This window comes from Electrophorus electricus, chromosome 3 (genome assembly GCF_013358815.1).
Source record: "Electrophorus electricus isolate fEleEle1 chromosome 3, fEleEle1.pri, whole genome shotgun sequence".
Taxonomy (NCBI): domain Eukaryota; kingdom Metazoa; phylum Chordata; class Actinopteri; order Gymnotiformes; family Gymnotidae; genus Electrophorus; species Electrophorus electricus.
Genome location: NC_049537.1, coordinates 29,322,501 through 29,343,709, shown reverse-complemented (window position 1 = coordinate 29,343,709; position 21,209 = coordinate 29,322,501). Strand labels below are relative to the sequence as shown.

Below are 21,209 nucleotides of genomic sequence, written 5' to 3'. Positions count from 1 at the left end.
GTTTGAATGTGTTTAAAAAAAATAACCATTTACACAAACTACTACAGGATATGATCTTTATTCAAATAAATAAATTAATAACTCAGGTAAAAACAATTTTCCAAACACAATTCAGGCACAGGACATGAGAAACATGGTTTGAGAACAGTGGGTTTTCTGTGCAACACCGAAAGCCCTGAGAACTTTAGCCATAGTTTACAGTATTGTTTGGTCACCCTCACAGCCTGTTGTTCCCTTAAAGGATTTGAAACTTAAACTGTTTATATTTCATATAAAAATACTGCAGTTAAAACAAGGTCACAAACTAATTAATTACAAATGCTATACAATATAGCAAATATTGTAGAATGTTTTTGCTATAATAGAAAACAATATAAAATATTAAATTCACATATGAAACAACAAAAATTGAAAAAATTGGCTATTAAAAATGTTAGAATTATGCAAAAAATAATTAGCTGGCATGATTAGATTGGTCTGTAAGTTATCGTAAGCATCTTTCTCCAAGGGGCCAGTAAGGGATTTTTATAGGATGCATGTTTTGATTGCTGTCCATGTCAAACTAGGGGAGAGTATTGAAAAAAACATTAATAAATGTATGAAAGCATTTATTTTTCCAGAGTCCTCTCAGAATTTAAGACAAGATGGAATCAGCTACTTTGATATAGAGAAATATGATCTCTCTCAAACAGGAATATTCATTTGCACGTAACTTTCAGAAGAGACAACCGACGCAGGCGTTCCCAGGGCACGGGTCCTGCATGCGTCGCTTCCTCTTCAGTCCTTAAAGCTCACACTTCTGCAATTAAGCATACAGTTAACATAAAAGGTGTGTGAGGAAGATGGGTTAAAACAGGATGAGGTCTTAATCTGAACCGAGTCAAAAGGTAAATGGTCAAATTAATCAATTTTTTTAAGATTACTTACCATGCTGACAGCACTTGTGTATCACTAGTGTATTATTAAGTCACTCAGGAACAGTAAACGTGAAAAAAATATAAACACACTATATGGCCTAAAGTATGACAACTGACCATCACTCTTATGTGAGCCTGTGGGATATCCCATTCCAAAACCATGAGCATGTGTGTGGAGTTACCCCCACCCTCTCCACACAGCCTCCACTCTTAAGCGAAGGCTTTCTACAAGACTTTACCCTGCATCTAGACACATGTGCCCATTGGTCAAAAAAGCGTTTGAGAGGTAGGTCACATCTGTTAGCTGCATGCGTTGAAACTGACATTCCAGTTCCATCTCAAAGGTGTTCGGTGGGGTTGAGGTCAGGGCTCTGTACAGACCGCTGGAGTTCTTCCACCCCGAGCTCATCAAAGCCTGTCTTTACAGACCCTGCTCTTGTGGGCAGGGGCACAGTCATGGTGGAAGAGAAAAAGTTCTACCCTGTTGCCACAACATCAGAAGCATACAATGGTTCCACAGTCTTTGTATGCTGTAGTATTATTATTATCTTTCACTGGAAATAAGGGGTCTAGCCCAAACCCTTAAAAACAGTCCCATATCATTATCCCTGCTCCTTGAAACGTTACTGTTAGCACCCAACTCATCAGCCTGTCAGATAGCAAAGCGTGATTCATTACTCCAAAGAATGTTTCCACTGCTCCAGAGACCACTGGCCGTCCCCCCCCCCGCATGCATGGTGGTGTGCACAGGGATCTGAGGCTTGTGTACAGCTGTTCGACCGTGGAAACCCATTTCCTGAAGCTACTGCCGCACAGTTCTTGTGCTGATGTTTACAGAAGTAGTTTGGAACGTTTACAAGTTTATTTTTACATGCCAAATGCTTCAGCACACAGCAGCCCCTGCTGGGGGTCTTCCGCTTTGGAACTGAGCTGTTGTTGCCCCTGGACACTTCCCTTTCATAATAAGAGCACGTCTGACTTGGGCAGACCCAGCACAGCGAAATTCCATGAACTTGACTTGTGGCAAAGGTGGCACCTATGATAGTGCCATGTTTAAAGTCTTTGAGCTCTTCAGTATTACACATTCTACTGCCCATGCTCGTCCATGAAGAGTGCACAGCGATGTGTTCTTTAATACACCTGTTGGTATATAAAATGTGGCTGAAACATCTGAAATCAGTAATCAGGATGAGTGTCCACATACTCTGGCCATATAGTGTGTGTGTATCTAATTTAGAATAATGATGTGGAAACGCAGGACATTAAAGTATTATTTGATGCTAGTAAACTTCTGCTGTCTTGGAATTCTAATCAGCTACAAAATGCTGTTTCATTGACAGTGGCTGGCTACTGGCAGAAGAAGGTTGTGATGTCACTGAGGGTGCTGTGATCATATACTGCATTTAAAGTTAACAAATTAAGTTAAAACCTAAGTGTTGGCTTTTCCCCGACCAGAGCTTACAATTTACCTATTCATGTAATCCATGTGTTTATGTACATCATAAGACAACAACAAACAAAAGATTGGTACGAAAAGCTAAAATAAAATTATTATTGGCTGATGGGGGAGCTGCATTTTTTGCTGAATAACTTACATAAATGCAAAGAAATGAATTCATATTACTGATCAGCTATTTCCACTGGTATCATTAAACCAAACCAAGGTGCCAGAACAGTTCCAGTGTCATAGTAACAGCCAGTACTTTTTCCTTTGTAATGAGAAATGAAGCTATTCAGTGAAATAATAAATAAACCAGAACTGTTCATACAGTCTGTTTCTATGTCCTGTATTGTTTTCTATGTCCTGTATTGATTATTCTAAAAGGTAGTAACTTATTCTAAAGGTCTTTTTTCCACAAGTTTCCATATATTTGCCTGGTGACAAGTGGGTTTAAATTCAGCACAATATTTGAATGTAAACATGGCTTTTTACATTTTTTATTCAGACAGAAAGCAGGATTTGAGTAATAAGAGTTGACTACACTAATGGAAAGAAAGTACATGGCGCTATATGGTCACAGCCCTTACATCTCTAAAGTGGCAGCAAAAGGCACCTTTTAAGATGTCTCCTCAAACCACCCCTCATATTTAAGATAAGCGGTTTCTATGCCTTTCCTCAGAGACCATGCAGATAAAGCACTGTTCTGTTCTATAGGAGGATGTTTCACATACCTGGGCACTGTGGAGAGCAAGTGCAGTTATTGAAGGAGTTCATTAGCACTGTGTGCCTTTGTAGATTTAACACTGCATTACTGTCACAAATGTCTAGCTGATAAATTCTTGGCAAATATTGACTTAAGCTTTCCAGCTCAATACATTTTTACGTACATTCATTTGTATAAAATTAACCCATAGCCCACATACCTGCACACAAAGACTTACTTTTCTTGGGATTTTTCTGTAGAGCTTTCTGGTGTGCGCAAACCGGAACGTTCAGGGGAGAGGGGGCGGGGACTGAGAGAAGTACTGAGGGGGGAGGAGCTATGCAGTGAGGTGAAGGACACACCCTGTCTCCGCATCTCCTGAACGGCTCTCTCCCTGTGTGTGTGGGGAGGATCAAACACTCAATCAGAATAATCAACATCTTGCACTCACAGCAGGCTGGGGCTGGGAAAAAAAAAAAAAAAAAAGTGTGACTTGCCTCTCAAAGCGTTCCGTTGTCAGCTGTCTCTTCAATACGTCCATCTCTGTCTGCAGCTGAGAGACTTTCCCACGCAGCTGAGAAACCTCTCTGGTGTGGCTTGCCCTAAACGAACACGAACAAACACCACCAACAAAGCATGTTCAGAAGTCACCCAATACCTGGGTTCTTGGGCACACCCTCTTGGGGCTCATTTGCATACGCCGTCCCTCTCAGGTCAGCCCCTTACGTTTTGCCGTCAGCAAGGGCCAGGCGGTCTTTGAGCACCTTCAGCTCCGCCTCCCTCTCGCTGGCGGTGAGGTGGTTGTGGAACTCCTTCTGCCGGTTGGAGGAGAGCAGGGTCTCCAGGTTGCGCACCGCCACCTTCTCGCTGGCCAGCTGCTTCTTCAGGAGCTCAGCCTCGGAGCGCGTGTCCTCCAGCTCACCTGTCACCTGGGGTCAAGGGTCACACAGCACAGCGGCACCAGAGGGACGATTTCTGTTAATGTGCATTTTCTCAACTGATGGAACAAGGTTCTACAGACCTGTACAAAAGCGTTCCCCCAAGTTTTGTTTCAGTTGTACGTGAGAGGACAGTTCCGCTCTTGTTGGACATACCTCTGTGTATGCGTGCGTGCGTGCGGCTCCCTCACCCTCTCAAGCTCCATGCTCTTGGCAGTAAGCTGCCGCGTAGTCATCTCTTTGCTGGAGTCCAGCTTGACACACAGCTCCCGTACAGAGGCGAGGTCAGCCAGCACCGAGGTTTTCTCCGCCCGCGCGGACCGCAACTCCTCCTCCAGCCGAGACATCGCCCGTGCCAGCGCAGACACCTGGGCCTCATACGCCTGCACCGCATTCATGTGCTACACAAGCCAAAGAGAACAGAGCGGTGCCTGAAGACTACGAGGAAGACCTGGTTCACCAGTCTAGTCTCGTATGTTTCAAAGTTAGCCTAATCCTGTTGTTTTGGGATCAGGAGTGACTTGAATCTTTGTAGAATATACTAGTGAAGACTAAAGACTGTGTTGTATGAATGGTATATCCATGTTCAACCATGAGATTCTGGTGTAGGACACACACAGAGATACTGTTGGTTCCAGCTATACAAACAGGATTTCACCAGTTAGGCTGTCTTCTTTACTAATGAAAAATCTGGTGACACACACACACACACACACACGCATATAAGAAAAACAAAAGTTAAATGCTACAGAATAACACCTTTGCCATCCATTACTACTCTGTCAACAACCTAGCCGTGGATCCCCTCCCTCCGTAGCTCCAGAGCCTACGTGAATCTTAACGCTCCATTGTACATTCACTCCATGTCCAAACACGGAAGTACATGTGTAGTTTAGCCCCGCCCCCTCTACACACCTCCTGGATCTCCTGGTCCTGCAGGGAGACCCTCTCACGGAGGTGCCGGCGCTCCGTGTCGGAAGAGAGCAGCTCCAGCCGGATGGAGGTGTTGAGGCCCTCGGCCTGCTGCAGCTTCAGTTCCTGCGCCTCGGCCTGCGAGTGCGCCGTGCGGAAGCGCTCCAGCATCTCCCTGTTCTCCTGCTCCTATGGCACAAGCAACGGATCACTGAGCCCGTCACTGGCGCAGGGCCGCTCGCAGCACCGCCCGGCGCATTCTGATGCTGTCCATCAGATGGACCTCAGCAGACAGACAGTGAGGCCACAAGGAGTTTTGGGAAACATTTTAAATCAGCCATCTAGTAATTCATGTAGACTGATGAAGAAGGGATTTCTTTCTTCATGTGAAATCAATCTGTCTCGTTATGTAACTCTACTGTGAGAACTTCTCCCGATACTTTCAGCCTTTCTTCACCGTGGAACAAAGTGTGCTATGATAAATTGTGAGTGTAAACCAGGAGGTATTCAACTCCTAGTCCTCTCCCCCCCCCCTTAATCTAGGCATGATGTGATAAAGGTGTGATAAAGTTACACAAATCATTTAATCAACTACAAGGGATTACAGGAGTACAAGAGACTTGGATCTCAAGATTTGAATCCAGACTGGGATAAAGATTTGAATACAACTGACTTGAAACCTTCACTAATCATGCACTTAGTATTTATAATAATAATAATAATAATAATAATAATAATAATAATAAATAATAAATAATAATATTATTATTCAAGACAATGCACATCCGTAAGTCATTCTGGATGAGATGGAATTTAACATTTAGAGACTGAAACATATGGAAAAAGTACTCGTATCCATGTAAGTGCCCATGTAGCAATGGTTTTCCTGTACTGTCTGTTCCCATCATAATTAGCACAGAATGTCGAGAAGACATATGACTAGTCTAGATGGAGTGGAGATAATAATAATAATAATAATAATAATAATAATAATAAAGTTCCATTTATATAGCGCCTTTCATAGACACAAGGTCGCTCTACAATGACAGTCAAAAAAAGAAAAAGAAAAAAGATGGCAATAATATATCAAACTTCAGCAGAAACTAGATGCAACTAATGGAAATGTGTGATGTTACTGCATGACAATGAAAACTTGTGGCGAGTGTCTGGAGCGCAGAATTGAGGAAGTGTGACCAAAACAGTGGTGTGTGTGTGTGTGTGAAAGCGACTTTAAGAGGAAGAGAGCGAGAGAGCGATCATCTCAGGGCTTCTCTCCTCTCACAATATTCTGCAGAATAAATGCAGGAAGTGGATTTACTTGGAAGTTGTGCATGTCTGTTTATTCCACATAACCTCTGACTCCCAAAATTACACAATGCTGGGCAAGAACAACTGTTAAATGATTTAAATTTAAAAGGGGGGGGGGGGGGTTGTCGTGCCTCTTTGGGGTTTTTTTTTGGTTACCTTAGCTGCCATCATGTTCTCAAACCTGGCCACCTCACAGATGTAGGAGTGAACCCTCATCTTCAGCTCGTCTCTCTCACTCAGAGCCGCTTCCATCTCGGCATGCACAGTCTGCACACAATGACACAGAACAGGAAGACACTTACATGGAGCGTTCTGGCCAGGAAGAACAAGGCTATATGTGGTAGTGAGGAGATTACCTGCATGTCTGCAGGTGTCTGTGTACCTGGTTTTCTCTGGTCATGGTGGCCAGGTCGTCCTGTAGTCGTCTGTTCTCTCTGAGTGCAATCTCCCTGTCCCGGCTCACTGATGAGAGCTCTTCTTGTGATTGGTCCAGCTGTCTGCGCAAGCTAGCAATCTCCCGATCACGACTGCTCAGCGTTCCCTTCAACTGACTACAGCACAAACACACACACGCACGCACAATTGTAGGTAAATCTCAGACATAGAAACACAAACCCATCCACAAACTTTTATGAACAAATTGAAAACAAACAGTCACTCACTCTAGAGAAGTCTCCATTTCTTTGATGGCGAGTCTGACCTCTGTAAGAGTCGTTTCCTAGAGAAGGGTCAAAGGTGACATTACTAAAGAGAGCACCACTAACCATGTTCCAGCCTGCCAGCGATTAGCATCTTTTTTAGTCTTATACGTTGCAAAGAAATGTATTTCCATCGCTCTTTTGCTTAGAGGGGGATAAGACAACAGCAGGATCATTGCACTGTTGCTGTGGTTACAGAGAATTGCTTCACAGCGTGATTGTGATTAGCAAGGTGGGACTACCTTCTTGCGCAGCTGGTCCTGAAGCAGGACCATGCTCTCAGCCTTCTGGTCCACGGCGTCCTGCAGAGCGTCCTTCTCTTGATCCAAAGACGCTATGGCCTTCTGAAGCACTGCTACCTCATCCTTCTGAGAGAAGTCATGCCTACTCAGGTCAGCTTCACACACACACACACACACACACACACACACACACATACACACACACACACACACACACACACGCACACACGTGCACATCAGACTTCAGGAGTGCTTCTGATAGCATCAGCAACAATACTGATGGTTATACAAGCAGAAATATTCACATCAGTGTTTGAAGCAGTCATTAACCGTGAGTACGTATGTAACCTATAGTGTTAAGAAAAGAGGAATGAGAAAGAGAGAGACTTACCAATTTTCTCCTCTAGTTTGTCTATTTGTTGGTGAGCAGCCTGTAGTTCGCTGGTCTTTACAGACAATCTGTGCTGAATGTCGGAAAGGGACTTCTCCATCTGCTCCTGCAGTAGCCTAGCCACACACCCCCACCCCCCCACACACACACCCCCACACAGCCTTTATTGTCCTCACATCTGGTGAATTCTGAAAAAAGCCATTGCATTCCCTGTAACAATAAATTGTTAACGACCATAAAAGGTGAAGGCACCTCCCCCTGCCCCACCCAATACCTGAGTGCATTGCTCTCTGCCCTCTGCTGGGCGGTCTCCTCTGCACTCTGTAACATGGCTGCTGCGCGGGTCTTAAGCTCCTGCTCTACAGCTACACGGCTCTCACTCAGAACCGCCACCTGAGTGCGCAGGTCTGCCTTCTCCCTCTCCAGCTACACACAAACACACACACGTGCACTTACACTAACAAATGTGTACACATTCCTGCATATGCACAGTAGACTAACTTGAGTAGATTAACTTAAGACATACACATAGGTGCATGTCTGCTTAAGCACTAAATGTACACTGTAGTACAAACAGTGGTCTAGCCTGGTCTTAGGCTCCACCCACCCACACACCCACACCCACACACCCATACCCACACCCACACCCACAAAAAAAAAACACCTGCACACATGGCTCATGTGCACACACAGGCACATACAGGCACGCAGATATACACAGAGGTAGTACTGGAAATATCATCAGTACTATATGTGATGAGTGATGTACCATTTGAACAGTGTTCTCGAGATCCAGGATTCTCATATCCTCCGGCTCTCTGTCTGTCAGAGCTGAAGTCTGAGTCACCTGCACGAATCATTCACCGCACACACGCGCACACACACGCACACGCACACACAGCACAGGTCAGCTGACATAATGAAACTTCCCACTACACTAATCTTCAGACACACACACTTAACAGCTTAACAGAATTTTAAAACAGGATTTTTTTTTTACAGAATCTCTATACAATTTTATACATACATCAGTGAATTTACAACACACACATGCACGCACCCGCCCACCTTGAGTCTTTCATGGAGAGAGTCTCTTTCTGTTGTAACTTGGAGGAGTTCAGCATTTGCCTGTTCTCTCTCCTCTCTCATTGTTTGCTGCAGCTCAGAAGAAAACACCAACTCCCTCTGAACACTCTTCAGCTCCTCCTGAGCCTGCGAGCACACACACACACACAAAATAAACAAAGCTATTACATAAACAAACAGTCACGCTTCTACAAAGGCATAAACTTATAAAAATATATTTCTATTGCATACCACATTTCATTTTGAATATAAGAAACAAATTTTGGAGAAACGCATACCCTGCCTGTGCAGAAGCTTGAGGGTGAAGTTGTGCAGTACACCCCTCACCTGCTGATACTGACTGCTGAGCTGGTCCCGTTCAGCAGTCAGCAGTTTGACTTTAGCCTGGATGTCCTCCATGTGTTTCTCGAGGCCTAGCAGTGCGGCCTGCAGCTCCTCCCTCCCCCTCACAGCATGGGCCAGCTCCATGTCCCCACTGCACCCCTGCACACAGGCCACAGGCCGGGGGGCTTTGGCTATGCTTGATTCTCCAGTTACTGCATCCATGTGTGACTACCAGTCATCAGGAATGATGTTTTATTTCTTTTTTTAAATCCAAGACAACTTCCAATAAATGTACGATAGCATGACAATGTGCAAGTATGAAAAAGACTTCCAATTTAGGTTCCAGTTTAAGGTTCTCATTGGAGTTACGTGTGGATTCTCTAGCACAGGTGTGTGTGTGTGTGTGTGCTGCAATGTCTCACCCTAGCAGACCAGCTCCTTCGCCCTCTTGGACTCCTTCCCCTGGACGGACTGGGGGCGGGACCCTTGTCTGCCCCGCCCCTTGCCATGCGGTATCTCTCCACCTCCTGTTTGTAATGATCTCTCTCCTCCTCCAAACTCTTCACAAAGGCATCCAGGCGAGATGGAGAGCGCTCTTTACTGCACATGCCATGTCTCACACGCATGCGCTCCAATTCCAGAATCATTTCCTTATCTGTAACAAATATACAAGTTTGTATGACACACACACACAAGGCTATACAGCAAAAAATAAAATCTTGACATGACTTTCAGTAACAATTGAACAATTTATTCAATTTCACATCTGCAACCCCCCCCCCCCCCTTGCTAATGTGGCTTTGTTTTTGTTTGATTTTGTTTGACTCCGCCCTTGTCTTATGTATCCCCTGATCTTCATCACCTGTACCGGTGTCTCATTTACCCCCAATATCTTTGTACTTAAATCTCCTGTTGTAATTATCTATGCGTTTCACTTTATTTTACTGTTTTCTGGCTACATTTACATTTATGGCATTTAGCTGATACTGTTTTTCTAAACCGACTTACAATTATGACTGAATACATACAACTTAAGCAACTGAGCGTTAAGGGTCTTGCTCAGGGGCCAACAATGGCAACTTGGCAGAGGCTACATTTAATAATTATCTGGCTACAGACTGTATTACAATCAATGCCTGTTTTCGCCAAGGCTAGTTGTTTTTTGCATAACTCTGTGGGAGGCATTATTCATCAAGTGAATAATAATGTGGGTTTGTTTTTACAATCTCGATTATCACGTGGAAGAGATTCTCTATGTCTCCACTCACACCTTAGCTTTAAAGTTAGATTCTTTCTATTGCTGTAATTGCTATCTTTCAGCATCATGCCCGTCTCCTCCACATACATTACGTCATCAAGCTGACTCACCAAACAACGCTCAAAGGAGGAAACACAGTGTCTCACCAGCTTGCGTCATTCTTTCTACTTTGTCCTCCAGTCGTCTCTTCTCATCCTCTAGGAAATGTATCAATCCCTCCATCTTCTCACTCTGCTCCTGCACTTCTGCCAGCTGGTCCCTCAAGTGGTTCTTCTCATAATCACCATCAGCCATGTCCTGAATCAGCCAATCAAATGCTTTAAGATCTTTACCGATACCAATCACGTAACAGGAGGATCTAGATATAAACTTTTAACCTGTCGATCACATGCCAGGTGCTGCTACAGTCAGTCTGAAAAAGAGGCCAGTCTCCTCTAACAAACCACAGCTGGATGTTATTCCATGTAAGCAGGTGGACTGGCCTTTCCAACAGTATTTCAGTGTAAAACCAAGCTAAACTGCTCTGAGATCTGTCATGTTGTGGGAGCTATACTTCACCTATGGCATTATTACCTGATACACCTGTGTGTTCATCCTAACTGCCTGTTATCCACAGTGAAGGAATGAATATCTTTTTTCTTCGTAATATTACGACCAAAATAACAGCAGTTTAGTTGCTCATTTTCAGCGGCCACACAATCTGCTCCATTTCTCTTATCCTACACAATTTGCACATGTGGACTCCATACCAGCTCAGGCTGAAAATTATGGATTAAGGATGACAAAGTGATTCATTAATCCGTCTGCTTTTCAAGATCTGAAAAGGCAGCTGGCTGTACAGAGTAGATGGCTGATTTCACAGCCCATTTCACGCACCAGAGCTGTGGCCTGAAGCAGGTTACAGGAGCACATACCCGTCTCAGTGTAGAGACCACCTTCTCCAGGTCCTCCGTTTGCCTGTGCAACCTCTGGATCTCGTTCTGAAGGCAGAGGTACAGCTGTGTGAACAGTGCTGACGTACTGTACACGCTAACCTTTCCTTAAGTACTTCATTCAGACTAGAGTGCAAGACTGTGCCTGGGTTAACAGTCCAGAAATTTATGGCTGTTTGCTTTGATCTGCTCTGTGTCAGTCTGACCCTGCATTTGGGTCAACATGGCAAAGACATGAAATATAATATACATTATTCCATACATAATACATCTTTGCCCTTTTTTTGGCAGGTTTTGTACAAAGAAGTGCCATTCCAGCCAGTTAAAGTCCCTTGAAAAACTACATGTGCTCGTGCTCTCTCCCTCTCCACCTTCGCCTCCTGCAGTTCCATGTCAGCAGTCTCCAGCACCATCTGTTTGTCTCTTTCCAGCTGCTGGGCGAGCTGGTCTATCTGGGTGAGTTCGTGGCACAATTCCTGGTTCCTGACACTCAGGTCTGTCACCTCGCTTGTGACCGTTTTCCTCCTCTGCTGCAGCTCCTCCACCCTCTGCTCCAGGGTCCTGTTCGTCTCCTGGAGGTACTCAACCTAAGGGAGCAGGTTACCGAGCGCGTTATGAGCTAGTTTGGTCAGGCAAAAATCAATACTCATTTTCACAGATGACTGATACAAAACCACTTCCAGGTCAGAGAAAAATCTAACGCCGTTGAAGTCAAGCTCATGATCGAAAGGTCAGCAAATAAAGGGTGAAGACCTTGGGCTACACTTTGCCTGAAAAGTGAACCATCCACCTTCCCACCCAAGACCTCAGCAGTCCTTTGTGGGGGGGGGGGTTTTTTTAATGAGTATGCAATTATCCACCTGCAAGTTCAAATGCGCAATAAGTTTTTCACTGCTGATGTTCTGAGCCTCCAGAGAGATGACATCATATGGTCGGCCTCCATCCAGAGCCCGATTCAGACGCTCAATCTCCTTGTCTCGTTCGTCCACCTGCAAAGATGTCAGAAGGAATAAACACATCAACTCTACTGCGCACACTCTTTGCCTCACTTTGTGTCGCACATGTGTGATTTCAGATGCAACTCCTTTTCAGGGCTTAGCCATTATCCTCTCAGATGTCCTCATGTCTGGTGGTGGTTCATAAGACTACATAAGATTACTTAATTTTTTGGAAGGCAAAGTAACCTGGACAAAAGCAGACATGCACACCTGTGTGTTAAGGTGTTTGAGTCCTCCCTGAGCTCTCTCTAGATCCAGCTTCAGTGCAGTCACCTCTTGCTGCAGCTCCTGGATCCTAGAACAAAGAGTAGTAAACATTACTGACACAAACACAGCCATTATTGCAAATGACTTAGAAACAAAGTAGACAAATAAGGCAGATTTGAGCAGCCTGCTGTCTAAAAGCACCTACCCTTACCTGTCATCCGCTACCTGCAGTAAGTCAGCAATGTATGGGTCATCAGGCTGTGACACAGCAGGAGGGGCGGGGCCATGAGACGGGGGGAGGAGCTCATCTATCTGCATACGTTGGCGTCTGAAAGGAATTGGCCTCTTTTTCCCCCCTGTTCAATCAAATTTGATGTTACATTAGCTACAGCACATAAAACGAAGTAGATACAGTGTAACAGAAGCACTGAACACCAGGTAGTATGGCTGCTTGATTGGACATTTTGTTGTACGTTTAGCCGTCCTACCTGGTGTCTGCACTACAGCTTGCATGTTCTTTTCCTGGAGTTGCTGGATGCGTTCTGTTTTGGCTTTGCCATCTTTCTCCAAGGCACGCACCTTATGTACGTACTGATTGTTGAGGAACTTCAGATCTGAGGTCTCATGGTCCAATTTCCTGATGTAAGCCTTCAGCTCTGTTGACAGTTGAGGACAATTCAGGACAATTTGGTGTTTTATGTGATAGGTTGCAAAAAAAAAAAAAAAAAAAAAAAAATGTCAAACTTCAACTTGTTCATGACACGTTTTACTTCATTACACGTTTTGTAAAAGTGCAAGGTCACCCATTTACCTCGAGTGGTTCGATCCTTGTCCTCCCTCAGTTTGAGAAACCCCAAGTGTAGCTCATTATTCTCTCGGACCAGCCGGGCGTTCTCTGTTTTATAGGGCTCCAGCAGAGCATCGAGATTCCGACTCTCCTTCTCGGTCTTCCCAGCTAAGAGCTTGGCATTCCTTAAGCTTTCAGTTGTGTGTACGAGATCACTGTGAAACGAATTTCACCATACAACCGTCAGTGGAATAAGCCAAGTAAAGTTATAAACGCTGATGTATGACTTTAACAAAGTTTGACATAAAATAATTGTGAACATTTCACTTCTAATAAAAAAGCATTATGAACTCACCTAAAAAGTTTTTCGACCAACGGCAATGATTCAATGCTTAAAGGTTGCCTGTACCCCAACTGATCCAGACGTTTGCGTAGATTAATAAATTTTCGTTCGGCGTTAGAACTCATGGTCGTACTATGGACAGTGATCTGTGGACATTTTTTATTTTACTGTTAGTAAGATTTAAAAAACAGCTAGCCACTTACCTACTTGACATCATTTAAATGCCCTAGTCATACACGCAGCTGCTATTGACTGTTTAACTGCGTAAAATGGGGGGGGGAGGGAATCACAGTATCCAGAAAGGCATTAACCATCATCCCAACCCACTGAGTCAGTCACACTTTCTGTGGGAATGACGGAATTGGGTTAATGCACACACAAATATAACTAACTTGTGTCCTAGCTATCCAAGTTGCCTGTCATCTGCATAAGAAAAGACAGATGTAGCTCACTGACTAACCTAACATCTGAAAGGAACTTAGCTAGCTAACATTATATTTATTCAATGAAATGAATGTTACTCACCCCGTAACTAGTTTGTATTTCATTTGTTCTTATAGTCTCCCTAACTGTCAGCTAGCCAGTTAGCCAGGTTAGCTATACAAGCTGTGAATGAGCTCCTTGTCTTGTTTACAACACATCCCATAATCTCAGCATGACACCGGAGACAGTCATTCTCTAATCCGAAGGGCTAATCCTGCAAAAGTAATGCGCATGGGTTGGGGACGGGGCTTCTCAAAACTATAATACTGCGTCAGATTAAAGTGATTTGTTATTTTCTGGTTGGCTAGCTAAACTAGCGCACCAGTTTTCTAGTCTCCTCCCGTTGAAAAAAAAGGAGGTCTTCCGGTGGCGGTAAAAACTTTGAAAATGGCGCCGAAGAGATAATAGAAGTTGCCATAGAAACGAGGTCGCTATGGTGAAATACCGCCACCGCGCGGAATAATGAAGCAAGGTTTCAGCAAACGATGCCAATGGTAAACAAATGCCCTAAACAGTCGTGGGCCTCGGAGGAGGAACACCGCCTATAAAAACACCTACTTTTAAGATGTCAAAGAAAATCTGGTGTCCAGATATGAGTGGCAGTCCAACACTTACAGAGGAAACAAGCTTACCGGTAGTTTTCATGTTTAGCCTTGAGAGATATTATAGACGTTGTCATTCACAAACCCAGCTTTCAGCGTTCTGGTTTCAGTGGCCAGTGTCCATGGGACATAAATGTTTGCTGAAATAGCCCATTCCTTTACGGTGCTAAAGTTAAGTGTTAATGGGCCTCTTCTTTGTTTGTTTTTATGTGCTGTTCTGCACAGGGTGGCAATAGCCTATCATAGGATGTAGCTGTGTAGATTGGTATCTTTTTTAAACCCAGGGAGAGAAACAAGTAAGTACATTTGTGTCATCAGCGTAAGACAGTGTTTTAATCATCGCTTTTTTTTTTTTTAACTGTAATTGAACTTTTTGACCCATACTCAGTTATTCTGATGTCTCAGTTTCTTTCAACCTTGAAGTGGGCCTCTTATCTGAGAAGAATTTCAGTAGTTTCTTCTCCCGCTGTTTTTATGAATGTCAAAACATAGGAATTAGATTTGTTAACTAGCTACAGTAAACCATTGTAGGGAAGATGTTAGCTGGAGTTCCTGAGACTACTCCAGGGACCGTGGTTGAGAGAACCATTTATTGATTTTTGCATGTTTGTTGTAGCATGGTCTGTAGAAAACTACTTCACTACCTTAAAACAAAACAAAATAAAACAAAATGTATTAGAATTCTAAACACTATATCAGTTTGTTGCTTACATGGCTTGTCAATGTAAAGTACTTTGAATTGCCATTGTGTATGAAAACTGCTATACAAATACAGTAGGTTTGCTTTGCCCTGAGTCTAGTCTCAGACGAACTTCTCCAGGTTAGTGTGCATGAATAATTTTGCTCTCAAGTTTGGACTGTCGTAGTCAGAAAAGGAACAAGCAAAGACAAATACATTTGTTATACATGTACTTAAAACCCTCATCTGCAACCTTAGTCAGTTTTCATAGATGAGAGCTATGGGCTGAGCTTCCTGCAAGGCTAATGCCTAATTAGACTCATATTAGTGGAATACAGCATGCATGGGATCAATACATAAATAAATAAATAAACACTAATGACGGCACGACATAATTAACTTCATAATGTGCATACCAGCTACTTTTGTGCGAAGCTCCTGCCACACCCTCTCCATTCACGTGCAGCTGTGCAAGGCGCGACACTTCCCCCAGGCAGTCGCCGCGCGCGGAACATCCCGACCCGTCGCGAGAGGGAGGAGGAGGGCGAGCCCTCGCAGCATCAGCAACATGCACAAAGAGAACGGAGAGCTCGCGCGCTAGGCGTTAACGGGAGATACCCGAGTCTCGCGGGACACAATAAACAATCGGCTTGATTGGCGTTATAATACACACAGGCAGGTAAGAGCTTTTTTTTTTTTTTTTTAATTCCGCGATGTGATTTTAATAAAGTGTAAATAGATATGCCTAATATTGACCTTGCCGTAGCTCACACTGTTTTTTTAAAGGCAAGAGCCTGTACCAGTTCCCACAGATGTGTGCGCAACTGGGGACACGAGGGAATCGACGCGCATTTTACATGTTATGTTAAAAGGCATAACAAACAAATGGCATTGTGTAAAAAGGCGACTGATAAGATACATTGGCACCACCGTATTCTTGTCTGCTGAGAATACGCCTTGTGTTGTCTGCCACTACCACATCTTGCTTTTGAGTAGCCTTCTTGATGCTGTCATTTTCTCTTAAATTAGGCGACTGTAAGACGCCGATATTTTCTAACCACCACTCAGTATCATCACACCGTTTAGCGATTATTTCTTAACTGAGAGTAGGTTAAATACACTGCCACTAATATTTGTGTCTTGGTGACTGGTGCAGGTACAATACGACGCTTTAAGCCGTTGTGTCGCCGACACCCCATGCTTTACTGGGTAGCGTGCTTTTCCTCTCATAATGCATAGTCTACCTGTATCACAGTGGGATTCAGTGTGACAACGAGATGCCAACAATAGCACGAACAGTTCCTGCAGGCAGCACGACTGATCTCACACTTCAGTTAAGGATCACGTCAAACATAATTTTTAATCTCATTTGACTGGTGCAAAATGTTTCAGCAACTGCATAGATCCAGACGTTTCGCGGAGCCAAACGTCGTTTTCTGCAGAACATGCCGTTATCCCGCACATTTTACGATGATGTAATTAGCTATTGCGGGATCTGAGCTTAGCTGCTTTGTAGATAAGTAGGCCCATATATTTACCCTAATATAAGTAGTTAGGCGGCGCATATTACATGTTACATATTCTACGCCGAACACTTGCGTTCGCTTTTATCGGCTCTCCCTCAACGATACAAGGGACGAGAAAATGGTCGCCAAAATTACACGGACAATACAGGCTATTATTGAATTATGTTTTCCGTTTAGACTTCATAATACAAAGAGCGTTCTGTTATTAATCATACCACAAAACAGCTGGATGCATGCATACATTTATATATTTCCATTCAATGATGAAATGACTCCGTTATTGTTGTGAGTGTGACAGCTAGACAATTGTGCAACAAAAACAAATTTAAATAACCCTATATGTGAAAGGCCCGCCTATAAATCACAGTCCAGCTGAACCTAAAGAAGAGAAATGTGTTAAAGTACTTTTATTGCTCACGCTTTTAAGAATGACCAACGGTGATTGATTGTGGGTTTTCACAAAACCTTTTCCACAGTTGCCGCTGGACTGTGGATGGGGAATTGTTCATCTCAGTAACTTCTATAATATCAACAACAACAACAACAAAATCTTTTCCAGGACTGTTTCATTGCTGATGATTCCCAAACAAAAACAGAAGCCTCATTTGACAAAGGTAACCAGAGAAACAGTTCTTCCATGGTTTACTCTTGCCACTTAACAATTTATGAAAAGGGCAGTTAATATTAGTGTGAAAAAGTGCTACATCAAAAGTACATAGTTATAAATATGTAAGACACTCCGGATCAGATTGTCTGTCTGTCAGCGTGAGCGCTGAAGCAGAGAGGGAAGGGCCTGCCATATTGATGCGTTGTGGACAAGTCAGTTGATCTCCTCAACGACACCATCTATCTTCAGACTGGTTTGGACTGATTGGTCTCAGCCAGTTTTCAAGGGCTGCTGCCAGTGAGTCTTCTTTTTCCATCACATTATTTATCTTATTTACCTATTAATATTATTAATGTAGTCCACATCATCATTTCTTTTACTGGCTTCCATATGTTTGTGGAAAGGGAGACGGAATGTGGTATTAGCCCTGTCAAAAAGATATGTCACAAATGAATTTGGTGATTGGTCTATCCGTCCTTTAGTGTTGTCTTTGAAAGAAAGTCCAAATTTAGGACAGATCACTTCATTGATTCCCAGGAAGGATATTCATATTGCCTTTGGCTTCAAATTTATATTCCTTTGCATTGATTCAGTCACATTCTGTGATACTGTAACTACTAGAGACTCTTAGCACAGCATACAGAAACCGTCTACCACACTGTGCTGCTGGGTCAGATCAGGCAAAAGTGACTCTATGCATAGATAGACAAAGAAATAACACTGTGCAACCATTATGAGTTAAAGGGAAAGTACAGTCCAGGAATATCAACTGCTGATACAGCAGGCATTCAGAGAGCTGGTGTGAATGAAGCTAGCATTTAGAGAGCGTTATATTCACAGGGGTGTTTTCACACGTGGCTGGGTTAGAACCCCTTGGCAGGGTGGCAGGCCATACTGATTAAATGTGCTTAAGCAGCATAAATTCAGCACATGCACTGGCTCTTACGTCGGCCAGTGACTCCAGCGACACGCATGGATTCGTGATTTCACACACCAGCACCCGAACCTGTCGCTACTTGCAGAAAAAACATTTACGTGTGAATGTAAGATAAGTGCATACACACCCCATTTCACAAATCTGCCATCAGTCCTGTGGGACTAAGAAGGCAGAGTACCGTTTATTGTTGATATTTTGTTCATTCTTGAGAACAGCAGAATACACACACACACACACACACACACACACACACACGTGTACATGCACACATTCTGGGAATGGGCAGACAGAACAGAGCACTTCAGACTGCTCACATGAATTACAATGAGTCAGTAGTAATCAGAGAACAGTACTGACAACATTATCTTAGTGTGGAGGGCAAGAAATAAACTGAAACAGAGAGAAAACGGGAAGAAAAATTAGACAAGGAGAAGTAAATTCTATCAAAATAGGACGAGACAACAGATTATACAAGAAAGGAGACATGGTATGAGTGGCATTTTCACTGTGGGCATTGGACTACATCTGAGTGTGTTTATGTGTGTGTTGGGGGGATCTGTGTGACCCTGTTAAAGTTTTTTAAAGACTGAGGTCACGTTCTTTAGATTCCAGCTGTGTTTAATCCAGTCCACTGGCACATAAATATGACGTGTATTTAGAGCTAAAAGCAAAGCTAGAGCTAAAGGACTGATAATATTTCTGTACAAATACACAATGCAGTTACACCAGTAGCTTCAACAATCTCCTCTCGTTTTCCACATCCTTCCCGCACTGCAGTTACTTCATCTCAGATTTAGCATGCACGGGACCGAGGGAGCCGATTCTGTCTCGCTACAAAACTCATACTAAGATAATGAACAACCGAAGCTATTTCTGCACATAAACATTATGATGACTCATCTGTAATTTCACTGAAACCAGTACAATGAAGCATTTATAATTTCGCTGAAACTTCCTTCTTTCAGAACCAAGGCTCCTTGCTGAAAACTTTTATCATTGCATTGGTCTAGAGGACACGACTCTCTTTTGTAATGAGAAACCACGAGTTACAGAGGCGTCAGGGACTAATGGACCCTTTGGGTTCAGCAGACGATAATGTCAGGCAGTCAGCGTTCACCTAGCTAACCTCAGCACAGGCGTTAGGCAGCTAAGCAAATGCTAACATTCTGCTAACGATAATGGGCTGCCTGAAGAGGCAGAACAGACATGCCTTAATAAAGAAGGCAAGCAGTTCAGGGAGTTAAGACAGAGCAAATGTCATGACCGTCTTGGGCTAAAGGTAAACTGAACATATTGTTTTACAGTGGGGTAATCAAAATATCGGACTTACACTGTAGAATCAAATTACAGTGTTATGTACAGCAAGTACAGTGTTATGCGTTGAAATAAATCATTTTATACAATATTGAGGAATTAGGCTTGTGCATAAATAAACACACGATAGGTTGCTAAACAAACATGTTGATTAACTTAGAGTGCTTAGACTTGTGTTGTTTATTATGTTTTGGTGATAACATCCAAATTTAGGCAGACTGTAAAATATGTCATGTGTGGACTGCCTATTCAGAATCTCCCAGTTTAAACTTCAAGCAAGCAGCTTTTGTAAATTACGACCTACCTTAAACCCCTTATAAATGAACACTTTGGACTAGCTCAGGAAAACCCTGAGCTGTCGCAGGATTGCGTAATGCCAGCACAGTGACACACCAGCACGGCAGCATGGCCAGGGGTTCTGTGTCTTCATAGCCATGGCCTGTGTGTTTTGTTTTTCCACCTGGAAGAGGTGTCCTCACATGGAGTCTGATTGGTCTCCGATTTCCCTCCACAACAGGCCTGTGGGAGTTAGCCTTCTTAGACATGCGTGCTCACCTGAGACAGGATGACTGCACACTGTGAAGCAGCACACTGGCATAAATGTGCAGAGGCAGTAATGCATTTCTGATCGTACAGTAACACTAACAGAAGAATGAAACATGGCAGAGTAAGACTGATGATAAGAGGGCAAGGGCATCTTACTAAAAAATGACTTTTTTAGCATTCTTGTTTACAGCATTTTGTACACTTATTTAAGACAGTGAACAGACTCCTGTAACTCTCCTAGTTGAGCTGGTAGCATGTGGTGCTAGTAACACCAAGCTCGTGGCTTTGACTCTGAAGGGAGCACACACACACACACACACACACTGTCATACTGATAAACCTGAAAGTCACTCTGCGTAAGAGCATTTTTCAAACGTTGTAAAAGCAAAACAAACATACGGGAAGTCCAAGGTTACTGCAATTGACAGTGAACCAAAACATAGATGCTTCTATTGAAAAGCATGTTGCATCCAGGGATGGAGTGACATGATGCTGAGGTTTCTGCACCATACCACAGGTTCATTCATATGCACACAGACGCGCATATGCACACGCACAGATTTACAGTTTTTCAACAATTCTAGTCTTTGTGTGAGTGAGCCAGTATGAAGTGATCAATGCCCAACTGTTCTTCCTGCTCTGCTAAACCGGCTGAGGAACAGTGCCATTTTGTTAACTCAAACAGTGATGTCTGTATAAACCATACTACCTCATCACGCACTCCCCCCCCCCCCTCTCTCTCTCTCTCTCTCATTCTTTTCTCTATTTTGCTCGTATTCTGACATGCACATGCATACACAAGTACACATATATTATTTACTCTTGATTATTTTCTGACTTCTCTATTCTCACATTCTTTCATACATAACACACATTACTATGAGCACGCATAACTCATTTGCTACACACATTCAAGGATTTCTTTCGACATGAATTTTCTTAGTTATTTAGTCAGATAGCAGTATATTCACATCACGGCTACCTGTCAGGTTTAGTAACATGCACATGTGAACATACACAAACTCTCTTC

General features: G+C 43.3%; 2 protein-coding genes across 6 annotated transcripts in view; one reads left to right on the top strand and one right to left on the bottom strand.

The window, feature by feature from the left end:
* Window positions 1-693: 693 nt before the first annotated feature.
* Window positions 694-15,711, bottom strand: cep135 (centrosomal protein 135). 3 transcript variants are annotated; one of them, XM_035523993.1, is made up of 26 exons: window positions 15,666-15,711; window positions 13,498-13,631; window positions 13,167-13,357; window positions 12,844-13,011; window positions 12,567-12,711; window positions 12,359-12,443; window positions 12,011-12,139; window positions 11,522-11,737; window positions 11,133-11,198; window positions 10,365-10,515; window positions 9,383-9,615; window positions 8,964-9,119; window positions 8,619-8,762; window positions 8,320-8,397; window positions 7,825-7,976; window positions 7,551-7,666; window positions 7,160-7,314; window positions 6,882-6,937; window positions 6,602-6,770; window positions 6,376-6,486; window positions 4,915-5,100; window positions 4,191-4,400; window positions 3,788-3,990; window positions 3,559-3,663; window positions 3,300-3,455; window positions 694-799 (listed from the first exon to the last, which is right to left on the bottom strand). In XM_035523993.1, exons 2-26 carry the CDS (start codon window positions 13,608-13,610, stop codon window positions 778-780), a joined length of 3,516 nt encoding a protein of 1,171 aa, XP_035379886.1. In that variant the 5' UTR covers window positions 13,611-13,631; window positions 15,666-15,711; the 3' UTR covers window positions 694-777. The 3 variants fall into 3 exon arrangements, with proteins under 3 accessions (XP_035379886.1, XP_026880235.2, XP_035379887.1); XM_027024434.2 differs by lacking the exon at window positions 15,666-15,711 and adding an exon at window positions 14,011-14,299; XM_035523994.1 differs by lacking the exons at window positions 694-799; window positions 3,300-3,455; window positions 3,559-3,663; window positions 15,666-15,711 and adding an exon at window positions 14,011-14,299 and having other exon boundaries at window positions 3,973-3,990; window positions 4,156-4,400.
* A 92-nt stretch (window positions 15,712-15,803) lies between these two features.
* The window catches only part of cracd (capping protein inhibiting regulator of actin dynamics), a 22,105-nt gene continuing 16,699 nt past the window's right edge, over window positions 15,804-21,209 (top strand). For 2 of the 3 annotated variants that reach the window (XM_027024425.2, XM_027024424.2), the window contains exons 1-2: window positions 15,804-15,928; window positions 17,252-17,389. The gene's annotated coding sequence lies outside the window, so the exon portion shown is untranslated. Of the gene's footprint in view, window positions 15,929-17,251; window positions 17,390-21,209 lie in introns of those variants that run through there. The other variant, XM_027024426.2, reaches the window with a different exon arrangement.

Excerpts from the sequence above, each read along its gene's own strand:
- cep135 (XM_035523993.1), bottom strand. The coding sequence starts at position 13,610 with ATGAGTTCTAACGCCGAACGAAAATTTATTAATCTACGCAAACGTCTG. Across the intron at positions 10,516-11,132 it reads TGGTCTCTACACTGAGACGG|GACATGGCTGATGGTGATTA; the intron begins GTATGTGCTCCT and ends TGGCTGATTCAG. Across the intron at positions 3,664-3,787 it reads GCCCTTGCTGACGGCAAAAC|GGCAAGCCACACCAGAGAGG; the intron begins GTAAGGGGCTGA and ends GTGTTCGTTTAG.